Source organism: Pteronotus mesoamericanus, unplaced genomic scaffold (genome assembly GCF_021234165.1).
Source record: "Pteronotus mesoamericanus isolate MK-2021 breed Mesoamerican mustached bat unplaced genomic scaffold, CSHL_Meso_final contig_657, whole genome shotgun sequence".
Taxonomy (NCBI): domain Eukaryota; kingdom Metazoa; phylum Chordata; class Mammalia; order Chiroptera; family Mormoopidae; genus Pteronotus; species Pteronotus mesoamericanus.
Genome location: NW_026555229.1, coordinates 5,259,552 through 5,272,017, shown reverse-complemented (window position 1 = coordinate 5,272,017; position 12,466 = coordinate 5,259,552). Strand labels below are relative to the sequence as shown.

Here is a 12,466-nt window from a genome sequence, read left to right as displayed (position 1 = left end):
CGCTACAGACTGAGAACACTAAAAAGCCAAGATAGGTGGGGTTTTTTGTTGTTGTTTTGCTAAGATCAAAAAGTAATTCTAGGGCAAAGCCAGATTCCGGTCTGACCTTGTTACATGATGCTTCTGCAACACCATAATGCATGCAATGTAGTTGCTTCCTAGGTCTCTCCTTGGCTATGCTGAAGTGTTGAATAATTTCCAGAGTTGATTTCTCGTTCATTCTTGCTACTTGAAAAGGAGTCTTAAGATGGAAATACAAAATAAACCCCTCAAATCCGTCCTATCAGAATTTGGGGTACAGGATACAGACAAGAATAGGTGTTTTCTTCCTTCCCCTCCAAATGTTACTGTCTAGCCAGTGCTGTCCAATGGAAAAATAATGCAGTCTGCAAATGTAAGTCACATGTATAATTCTAAATTTTCTTGTAGTTACATTAAAATATACTTTATTTAGTCCAATGTATCAAAATCTTATCACTTCAACGTGTAATTAAAATAACATTATTGAGACAGTTCACATTCTTTTTTTGTACAAGTTTTCAAAATCTGGTGTGTATTTCACACTTATGGTCCACCTCAATTTGGATTAGCCACATTTCAAATGCCCAGTAGCCACGGGTCACTGGGGGTGGGTAGGTGGGTGGGGTGTGCCATCTTGTCTGGACTTCAGGTTTTTCTTAGCTCTCCCTTCAGACTGGTGCCCTTGTGAAGGGAATGGGTGGTGTGGGGAAGGGCTCATGGGTGACCTTGGAGAGTCCACTTGCGTGTGGGTGGTGACTAATAAGGAGCCCTAGCTTTGCCATTTACTGATGCACTGGGGAGTTAGAGGTTATTCAGGGTCTAGATGACTGCAAACCTCCCCAAATGTCAAAAATACCAGCTCACTGCCAGGACGACGGTTCGTACCCTGTGTGAGAACCCGGGTTAAAGAATCTGCCAACTTGAGGGGGTCTGCAGTTTGTGGGGCGCTGGTATGCAGCTTGTGGAAAGGAGGCATCACCCGAAGAAGAGAGCTCTCAAGCCATCCAAGTGGGTGGGTGCTTCTTGAGGGCGGGAGTTCCAACTAGCTGCTTCTTGAAGGCTGAAGCTCCTTTGGCGTGTGGCCTGTGGCCAGGCTCTCAGTGGGCCTCACGTGCTAGACGAATGAGGGCATGTGCTTGCACCAAATGCTCCAGACGGCCCAGGGACGGGGGACGGAGGTCGCCTCTCGCGCTAGAACCCCGAAGCCGTACCGCGGCCGCGAATGTGAGGGGCGGGCCCAGGTCTCGGCCCGCTCCGCCCCATGTGACCCGGTCCGACATGGTGTCACCTCCTCCCAGGGCGGCGGCGGCGGCGGCGGCTGGGGCTCGCCTTGGCGTCGGGCCGGCCCCGCGGCCGCTCATGAGCAGCCAGGGCCGCTTGGGACCCCCCGGGAACGGCGGGCAGGGCGAGGGCGAGGGCGAGAGCGGAGACGCGAGGAAACTGCAGGAAGGGAGGGTCGCGAGGAGGAAGCGAAGGAAGGGGAAGGGAAAAGCCGGAGCGAGGCAAGGCGGAAGAGGAAGCGGGGCGGAAGGGAAGCGGGAGCCGCAACTGGCAAAGGAGGCAGCGGGGCTGGGAGCCGAGGCGGGAGCGAGGGCAGGCCGGGGGGAGGAAGGAGAGGGAAGCGGAAGCGTGGAGGAAGGGGCGAGAAGGATCGTAAGGGGAGATGAGGGGAGCGCGGAGGCAGGGAAGGAGGCCAAAGGAAGAGACGATGGCAACGAGGAATGGAGGGTTAGGACTGGGCGGCGAGAGGATGCAAGGCCGGGTAGAGCACAGGAACGAGGGGGTGAGGCTTGGGGCCGCCTCGCGGGGGCAGGGGCGGCCGTGGCGGAGGCCGAGGAGGAGGCGGCGGCTCGGGAGCCGGCGGGCCGCCCAGCTGCGGGGTCCGCTCTCTGGCGCCTGCCAGAGGAGCTGCTGCTGCTCATCTGCTCCTACCTGGACATGCGGGCCCTCGGCCGCCTGGCTCAGGTGTGCCGCTGGCTGCGGCGCTTCACCAGCTGCGACCTGCTCTGGCGCCGGATAGCCCGGGCCTCGCTCAACTCCGGCTTCACGCGGCTCGGCACCGACCTGTAAGCGCCCGCTCGCCCGCCCGCTCCCCGCCCCGTGCCGGCCCGCGTCCCGGGAAAGGGCGGGGCGCCGCGGCCTGGTCAGCCTGGGGCCGTGTCGCACCCCGAATTCCGTGGCTCTGACCCGGCCTCTGTCGAGACCCCTACCCTAGCACCCTTCTTTTCTTGGAGGTCCCCACCCGAGGAAGCCTCCCAAGAGCATCCCTCAGTCTGCACCCTCCCCATGGGCGGCTCCTCACAATTAGCCATCTTAAGCACTCCCTTCAGTTTTTAACTGTCTTTTCACGGACCTTGACTCGCGGAGCTCCTTAGTTCCAGAGAGCCCGGCTGGTCTGTGGCTTTGGAGGCCTCCTCTAGTCCGAGTCTAGGACTCAGGTTCACTGTGTGGTCTGTTTGAACGTTTTGTGGACATTCATCCTTTCACCCTCTTCTAAAGGTTGCTAGGCTTGAGAGCTCAGATAAAGTCGAATATAGAGAAAAGGGCCCAGACCTGAAAAGGAGGCCCTTGGTCCAAGTGGCACCTCTAGTTTATAACATGATACAGGCAGAGCAACACACAAAAGAGTGCCTGCTTATGGCAGGAGGTTGGGTCAGGTTTAGGCTGTGTGTAAGGACATGGTATTGCAATTTAGCTTGTTCTTAGCAGGATCTGAGAGCTGTGAATGAACAACTTTTTGAATCACTTAAGCTATTAAATAGAAGGGAGAAATACGCATAGAATTGGGGGAGCAGAAGCTTTCAGATTGCCCTCAACTCCATCCAGTTTGGGTTAAAAGAAAGGTAGCTCTAATATAGTGTTACAACATTAAAGAAAGTCTTGAAAACATAAAAAGCTATAATGCCACCACCTCTAGACAACTATTGATTTTTAAAAACTACTTTGCAGTCACACACTTCTTAGTTGCAATCTTAACTGATCCTATCAGAGTAGGTACATAATGTTCGTGGGCTGTACCATAATGAGATTAAACGTTTATGTTATGTCCAGCTTTTTACCACTATACATAACAATGAAATGAGTATTTTAATTATTTTTGGTGGCAGCTCTGTGGAAATATAAGTCACATACCATCTAATACATATCTCTTTGAATTAGTTACTTAGGGTAAATTCTCAAGATTGGCATTGGGTCAAAGGTTGTAGTTTGTAAAGACATACCAAGTCACCGTGGCACCAGCAATGAATGCGAAAATTTTAAAAATCTTTGCTATTTTGGGGCATAGTGGTATCTAAATGTTTTGTTATTTTGTATTTCTTTTACCACTGAGCAGGATAAATATTTTCCCATATGTGTGTTTCACCTGTGAGATTGTCTGTTTTTAGTCTTTGCCCATTTATTATTGGGGTCTTAATGTTTTTCCTGTAAATTTGGAATCCTTGTGGGTTATAGATATTAGGCTATAGTTTGTCATCTTTGATCCAAGTGTTTTTTTCCCCAGTTCTTTTTACTTTACTGTTTTTAGCCTATAGAAGTTTTACACTCAAATACAGGGGTGAGCAAAAGTAGGTTTACAGTTGTATGGAAATAGTATAATAATTAATAAATAATAATACAAGAATAAACTCTGTGTTTTGTCTATTCACAACTGTAAACTTGCTTTTGTCCACCCCTGTATATCAGAATTTACCAGTCTTTTGTGATTTATTTTTTTGCCCCCAAATCTGAGAAATTTATAACTCCTCTACAGGCCTGAAAAATCTTCTCTTTCAACAGCTACTGGTTTTCTTATAATTTGATTTTTTAGAATAGTTAACACTTTAATCAACATCACTCACATGTGCACAGGATGAGTTAAACTCTTATTTTATAAATGGCTACCTGGTTATCACTATACATTTTGTTAAATAATTCCTGTCTTTCCCTTTGTTTTAGGAAACTTATTTTGTCAAATATTAATGAACTCTCCTCTCTATTTTGTCTCACTGATACATTTTTCCATTTCCATACTATTTTAAATATTGTTGTTTTTTTTGATAGGGTCTAATACCTGTTAGGATTAGATTATCCTTGTTGGATTTGTGTGTGTGTGTATATGTGTGTGTGAGAGAGAGAAATATCTATTTCCACTCAACCACCCAAACAAGAATAAATTCTGTGCCTTTTCAAAAGCTTTTGTGGTTTTCATTATAAAGTTCCCACACACCTGTTGTTTTACTTATTCCTAAATATGTTATGCATTTTGTTTTTATTATAAATGTAATCTTTTTTTGGTATGTTTTCCAGTTGGATATTATTGATGTATAAGATTTTTTGTAAGTTTTGAACTTGATCATTTTGTTTAACTTTTATTAATTCTAGTACAATTTTGTTGTCGATGACAATGATTCTCTGGGACTTTGGGGGGATGTAGCCTGGTTGCCTTTATTTCTTAGAAGAAAAACTTTCAGAGAATGTATCAGTTGACTTGTAAGAGAAGTTGGCTACAATGACTGGAATCCAAGCCAGCCAACACATAGTTTGGTTTTCTCTCTCTCCTTATAGAGATTGAATGGATGAGTGCAAGAATTGATGTTTATTTTTCTTTCCTTTTCAAGTGCTCTAAAAGAGAGCTAATGGGAATGAGTGTGTGTTCTATAAGCAATAGTAATGAAATAAAAATGAGTTTACACGTATAGTATAAACTTATTTATAGTGCTTTGAGACTGCAAAGTGATATGGCTTTATTATTTATTCGCCATGTGTTTTTTTGATTTTTTACCTGTGTCCTAGGATGGGGTATCTTCAAACTTCTAGGGAAGTTGTTCTATCAGAGCACTTGATAAAGAGCAAGGTCACTGTTTGTGTTTTCTGAGCTGAGGGGAGAAGTAATATGTGTTAGAGCAGGTGGAGATGTGTTTACCAGTGTGGTCTGTTTCTGGACAGCTGCAGAGATGTGATAAGCCACCAAGAGCGGTGGTTGTCATCCCTGGAGGGAGATGGCATGCACCCCGTTCCTCTTCTGGCATGAAGGTGCCAGGACCCAAACTTCAGGGAGGGTATGGCTGCTTGGACAGGGGCAGGGCTGCAGCTCAGGCCTGGGGCTAATCAGTGGGATGAGTTTGTGTAGGCATGGCACAAAACTTCATTTTATCAGAAGCCACGCAACCTCACTGCACCAGAGTTTTATCATCTATAAAGAATGGGAGTAACATTATCTTGTGAAATGAAACTTAAATGTGTAAGTGCTAGCAGAGTGCCCAGCACATAGTAGGCACTCAAATTGTTGTAAAATGGAACTTCTCAATTGCTTGGCTTCTCCTCTCTTCGGTCTGTATATATCAAATGTGGAGGTGGTTGGAATGGGAGATGCTGCCTAAAGATAGGCGGTGAGGGAAAACATACACCCTGCTTAGTTTCCCTCACCTGCCCTGAATGTTTTTGGAAACATGACAGCAGAGCCTATGAGCTTAGGACCTGCGCGCCCTGCCGAAGAGCCTCTTGATTCTGAGAAACACAAACTGCTGAGGTTTGCTGACCTTCCGGCCCAGGGCAAGTCCCATTCAGTTTGGCTGTTCTAACTGATCATAGCTTTGTTGAGTAAGATGAACTGCTTTGGTTCCTTGTGATTTGTTAATGGTCTTATACTTGTGCTTGAAGGCATTTTGGCCACTTTAAAACCACAAACAAATAATTTGCTTCCCTTTAGGCCTCTTGCTCAAACAGTGAACACTAGTAGGTATCCTGAGGTTTTCTTTCTTTCTTTTTTTTTTTAAGCAGATAGACAGTTTGAGTCCGTCATCTGGTTTAAAATCAGTATTGTTTGAAGATTTTATAAAGCCTGGGAGAATGGAAATATCTGTAATATGAAAATCAAGGAAATGTTTCATATAGCAATCTTAAATTTTCCCTAGAATGGGGGGAAAACTAACCTAGTCCAGTCTTCAAAAATAAAACAGTGAAATTTGACTCCGTCAGTTTATAATGGAGGCTGAATGCAGATAGTATGATGGGCGCAAGAGCGAAGGTGCTATCTGTAAATATTCTGATACTGAAAATTAACAAGAGCAGAGAATGGAAAGAAAAAAGTATATCTGTGTATGTAAGTCCGTTTTTTAAAAATACTTCTGCTAGTCTTATGTTACAGTTTAGTTAATCCTCTTCCTTCCAAATTAAGCCCTACATGTTTTCAAACTTGAATTTTATTTTAAATATTCTTTGAGCAATACCTGGGTGTTCTTGCATTCGCCTGTGAGAGATTTGCCTAGAACTCACAATAGGTGTTTAGGGAGCAAGGCTCTGAGGTGTTTGCCCTGGCATGTACATTCATTCCTCAGACAGGGCCTCGTAGGCTTGGAGCACTTTGAGGCCGGGGAACTGGGGTATCTATTTCAGTGATGATTAACGTCCAGAGTGGCGAGATGGACACAGATAAGCAGAGTGTGTTTGTTTGTTTTAAAATGATTGCACCTAAGAGCATTTTTTTGGCCCAGAAAGCATAAAGTTTCCTTTCCTAGCTCTGAACAGAGAAGGCATCGCTGACTGGGTATGTTTAAGGCCCAATGATTTTCAGAAAACAACGGTCAGCTTAAAGTAGCTTCGGCTTTCTCCTTCACCGTTCTGCCTTACCCAGGCAGGAGTCACTGACTTGTTCTCCACTTCACTGCAGGGTTTCATATATGGGTGTTGTTTATCTTCAGTCATTTTGGAAAGGCCTTATTTTTAATGGTTCTGTGAGTTAATAAAAGTTGAGTTCAGTTTACGTGCTTAAAATAAATAAAACAATACACCTGTGGAAGCAGGAAATGGTCTAGGGCAATCAGTACCTCCAAATGTAAGCTGGTGGAGTGGAAGAGGCCTTTTCCTCCAAGACTGTGAGAATATAGCCTCTTGTATACTTTCCAGTCTTGTAAACTTTGAAGAGTAGGAGATGCATTTGCTAGCTTCAAGACAGAAACGTGGAGGAACCCAAAGTCTTCACAGTCTGCAAGATGAGCAATTCTTACTGGACTGAGTTCTCTGAAAATATTTCAGTACTCCATACTTTCAATTTTCTGTGTCTGACACCTTCACCTGAGGTAAAAATTGTTTCAGTTGCTGAAGTCAAACTGATAGGTTACTGAGGAAACATACAGATTTTTTTTTAAAAAGTATTTTTGAATGTTTGACATGGAAAAGAATTACCTTTGTGTGACAACTTAAGCTTGACTTTGGGTTGACTCTGGCATTTGATTAATTTCTGGTCTTAATTCATAACCATGGAACAGGGAGAAATTCAGGTAGATTCTTCTGGAGGCCACGCTTCAGTAAATTTTGAAAATTTAAGATGAGATAAACTGTTTGAAAAAATGAGAAAGTTAGTTTTGAATTTTCAGTGAAAATTGGCATATCCCCCACTTTGATTTTTAGAAACAGATTTTTTGCCAAGCTCCAGAATTTACCTCAGGTGTGTCAACCAAATCCAAAGATTTGGTTTATTCTTCCTATTCAGCAGCCTTGCTCAGGTTTGACCAGGATTCAGATGGAACTTCAGTTGTAATTCATAAAGGCAAGATGTTTGGGCTAGTTAAGACTCCATTTATGACTCCTGAATCATGTATATACTTGAATTGTATCTAAAACTGAGTATAAGACTGTCTAGAGAAAGAATTTATCTTTTGTTAGAGGTCTGCTGCCTCGTCTCAACTTTGAGTCCGTTCTTCATCATCTCCAAACTGCCCGCACTGCCCTCCCTGGAAGTCTAGGCCACCCAATGGGCCCCCGTGCCTGCCCCTCTTTAGCCCACAATTAATTGCCAGTACATTCTTTCTTCTTCTCCTTCTTTTTGGTATTTGACATGAGCTCAAATTGCTGAGAAAGGTGACAACTGTGAAATGAAGACAGGGCTTGGAGACACCTTAAAAAATACATGCAAAGGCCACTAAATGACAAGAGCAGACTGCCAGGCTCTTTCAAAACATCGCCACGTCTGTTGACTTTCCATTCCTTGTCCGCAGCACAAAATTGGAGGTCAAAGAATCATAGGAGTTAGAGATGGAAAAGACATTTGGGGTCAACCAGTTCATCCCTCCACCTTCCCCTGCCCCTGATTCCAAATCATTCCTTACATTATATTTTCTCCCCCTACTCTTGTACAGTTTTCACGGTCTTCACTCAACCCCGGCTGTCACCTTTGGGGACTGATGCTCGAGGCTCTGTCCAGTTTCTCTGCAGCAAAGAGGGATACTGCTTCTGCCCCCAGCTGACATTTGTGAACTTCTTTGTTGGTGGTCTCAGCTGAGAGGCTGAAGGCTAACGGGAAGGCTCTCTGCTGCCTGGTGATAGGGCTTTTCTGGAGAGAAAAGCGCGTTTGGTGTGTGATGATGTTAAGAAAGGGGAAAAGTCTAGGGTGCAGTGTAGCCATTGCTCACTTTGTTCCTAGGCTTTTGTTTTTCAAGGCTCTTGACCTGAAAAGAGGTGGGGGGGGGGAGGGGGTGTGTGTGTGTGTGGTGGGGGGTGTGTCTATAGGAGGTACTGAGGAGATGGGTAGAGATAAGAAAATTAGAAAATTACACTGAATACGAGTTTGATGAGAACCCTACCTTGCAAATGGGTAGGTTAGACAAACAAAGAAACAAAGAAACAAACAAGCAAACAAAAACTAGTTCAGTGTATTAGAGGATTGTTTCAAGAAATGCATCTTAGGGAAGAAAGAGAGTTGTGGCGGACTGCAACGGAAGTTTCAGCTTATAGTCAAGCCGAGAAGAACAGATGGGCTGGGGGCAGGTATTTTGGACCAGGGCACACTGTTGCTTTCGGGGGTCTCCCCTTGTTTTAAGTGGTAGAGAAAGAAGTCCTATGTTTACTGGCTGCATGGTTTGGCAGGGAGAATGGTCATTTTTAGAGGCAGCTTTGGAAGGTTACCCCCTGCTCCCCCTCTTGTTCAGCAGCTGTTGGGAGCAGTCCGAAGGGGGTATTATATTTCTTCTGGTAACTCTGCCAAGAATGAGAGGAAATCCACAATCTGTGGGCTTTTTGGGGGGGAAAGGGGGTGGGGATGGTGGGGTGGCAGGTGATGGGACAGGGAAATTAAATTGTTTTATAGTAAATATGTTGAGATACTTTTCTTGGAAGGCCGTTTCACTGAAAGGAATGATGTTTCCCCTGCTGACTAGATCTGTAATGGGTTCTTCTAGAACTTCATTTTCTTTCTTCCACATAGCTGCCATGTTTCTTTGAATTTTCCTTTAGAAAGCCCGTACTGAAAAGGCGAGTCAAGATTTCAGATACAGGCGGTGTGCATGCTTCAAAGAGGCCTTCGTCCAGGAGTGAGTTACTAACGGAGAACCTCTCAGTCATCACTCGTCTTGTCTGCAGTCTGACTGTGTCAAATGGCTGAGGAGCTGGAGATGTAACACTTTCTGGGTGGCGTCTGGTTCATGTTCTCTCCATCCCTTCATCCAGGCTGGAAGGGCACCAGGGATTTTGAAACTTGGCCACCAGAGCTGAGAATCTGCTTTGGTGATTAATATGAAACACAGTTATACGATTAAAAACTATGCAATAACCCCGAGAAGCAGAGTAGTGTATTGCTCACATTGCGGATGGGGAGCCCAGGGAAAAGTCATTTTGAAGATATGAGAACAGAGTCCACTTCTGAGTCTGTTAGATGCCAGTTCATGACTCTATTAGAAGATGACCTCTTCTCAAAAAATAGCGGGATCTCTCTTGCTTTTGTCTATTCTCAGAAAGTGCTAGATCAGCCTCGTATGGTGGGATTTTTGAAAAATCAATTCTGTAATCCAATGAGCGTGGGAAATGCTGTGCTCCACATCCCCTCTCTTGGGGATTCACAATGCCCATTGATCAATTAAAGGTACTGAGATGTCCTGTGCTAGAGAGACCTGTTTAATTTTGTTTCATCCAGCACTGCCCAAAATGTTTTGATGATAAAATTCTTTTTTTCACTGCTTAACAGCTCTTGACACCTTGCAGAACATAACATGCACACTGGTCAAGTGCCCTGCAAATACAAAACTTGACCAACAGCATGAGTAAATGAATGTGAATGTGAACATGACCATAAATCCTAAGCTCACATAAGGAATCAGGGTTATGCCCAGTTCTTCCAAAACTGCTTTGGACAGCTTTGACATGTGGGTGCCACATTAGGGTACTTTACCTGCTCAGATTCCTTCCCTGGAGCTTCTCCAGCATAAGCATTCGGAAGTCTAGTTGAATTCCTGAAGATGTGCTGCATTATACATTTTTAGGAAGGGTTTGGAGCTTGAAGGTAGTGTGTCCAGGCTCCTGAAAATCTGTAGACATTGTTGAAAGTGTGATTTGCTAAAGGGAGAACTGTACCTTTGAGCACTTGTGGAAGCAGTTTCTTTCAAAGTACCTATTATGCTAGGACCATGGTTCCCACCTTTTGTGTCTAAGAAATAATTTTGAGTGATGTTAGAATTTTTGATAGTACATTAAAGGATTAAAAGCTGAATGTCTTTATTATTTTTTAAAGCACGTTACAGAAAGTTGAAAAACTTGTCTATGTACTTGTTCACTGTCTGGTATGTTCCTGTTTGAGTAGAACTATTACTGCCCTGACCTTGTTCTTTTATAATCTATTTTGAGATAAAGTTTCTATCTGTTCCTCCGAACAGGCAGGCTTCCTCTTATTTGCAGCAACAGTGTGGTGAGTCATGCTGAGGCTCAGTGGTTGTCTGACAGAAAGCTTTATAAAAGTGTGGCTCTTTAGTTGAATGAATATAAATTCTATAAATTGTTTAAAATTTGATGGCTTACTTATTCAGGGTTCCTGTTATACCACTAGTTGAGGTCCACTTTTAGAAGTACTAAGAGGTTGAAGACTTGATCCTGTGGAATTTATGACTGTATTGGACAAACAAGACATACAGGTGTGAAAAGCTGGGTCTTGAAGGGTAGGTGAATTTGACTAGGGCCCAGAGGAGGGAAGGAGGCAGTTGTCAAGGACAATGGTAGGTTAGTGCTGGCAATATAGGAGAAGGTGTGGATATAGTTATAAATGTGGAAGAGATGGGCTTGGCTGGAGTTCTGTTGCACAGTGTGGGGCCATGGGAGATGAGGCTGAGTGAATAAGGTGAGTTGTCCTTTGGGGGCCTTTCAAAGGAGATGTGGGTCTGCTCCACGCTCTCCGTGTGCCTGGTTCTATCCTCATGCTGACATGTTCCCCACAGTCTCACTGCACCTGTGTGTTGGTGTTATTCCTTGTTTCCTGGCTGAAAGGGCAAGCAATTCAACACAATATAATGATTTTTCATTGATTTTTTTTTAAACCTTAATTATGGACCTCTGCTGCTGAGGGCCATTGGAGGATTTAGCCTAATGCCAAGTATAAACAAAGAGATAGAAGTTTTTTGTCTTAGGCTGTTTAAATGTTTGTACCTAAAGCCAAATTCTTAGTTTTAGTAGAAGAGCTAGTGGGTACAGACACTATGTGGGGAAATCTGCTCCCTGCCCCATAAGATCAAAGAAATCAAGGGACAATATTAATTTAAAATTCTAAGCCCCCAAGCATCATTTTGCATAACCCTGTTCCCCCTCCTTTAGCCCAGTGCCCCTTGAGATGGCCTTGATTGTCACTTGTGGACAGATACCCTCCTTTTCTGAATGTCCAAGTCAGCAGGAAGTTATGCTTACGGTAATCATGCCAATCACGCAGGTAGGCAGCTTGGGTGGCATCAAGGGGAATCAAACTACAAGATGAAGCAGGGAGGGAAACTGATTTGTGATCCAGGAGCTTTCTGACCTTAGGGACTGTGCCGTTTTAAGACCTCTCTGATATATCCACACCTCCCCTCCCCTCCCCCCTGCCATTTTTCTCCTGACTAGGTTTATTTATTTGCTTTTGCTTTGGGATGCAGTGAGGAGAGGTGAAATGAAAGGGGACTCTAGATAACTGCCTAGATTAATTTCTGTCCCTCTGGACTTAACTTGTTGCTAAGGTTTTAAGGGGCCCAATAGCTTACTGTGGGTGCATGTTGTATTGTTTTTGTTTAAAATAGGTCATGTGCCCAGGAATGCAGTCAAACTATAATGGTGACTAAGTGCCGGAAAGCTGAGAAGGTGGGGGCCCAAGTGGAAAAATGAGCCTGAGGCAAGAGAAGGAGGGCTGGGAAAATGGAAGTCCCAGTAGGCCCACAGGCCCACTTAGAGGTCCCTCCGTGCCTTCACAGCCGTGCAAGAGGGTTATTTTCAGGGCACCAATCGTTTTTTGGAGGGAGCACCCCCACTTCACACCATTAACCGTGGGGGAAAAACAGCCAACCAAAGAGCATTTCAAGGATGGGAAGAAGGGTCCTTACTGCATCCCCAGGGCACCTGCTCCTGTGTCCTTAGTCACTTCTGCTGCCTCATTTTACAAGAGGGGAAAGAATCCCCTCTTCCCCCCAGGACAGGTCCCCCCAGGGAAGGAGGGATACCTGCTTTCAGAGAAAGAAGATTA

General features: G+C 44.5%; 1 protein-coding gene across 1 annotated transcript in view; it reads left to right on the top strand.

The window, feature by feature from the left end:
• The first annotated feature begins 1,249 nt into the window (after positions 1-1,249).
• The window catches only part of FBXW4 (F-box and WD repeat domain containing 4), a 72,494-nt gene continuing 61,277 nt past the window's right edge, over positions 1,250-12,466 (top strand). Inside the window, exon 1 of the mRNA XM_054581398.1 lies at positions 1,250-2,087. Coding sequence (XP_054437373.1) covers positions 1,300-2,087 — 788 coding nt within the window. The 5' untranslated portion in view covers positions 1,250-1,299. The remainder of the gene's footprint in view (positions 2,088-12,466) is intronic.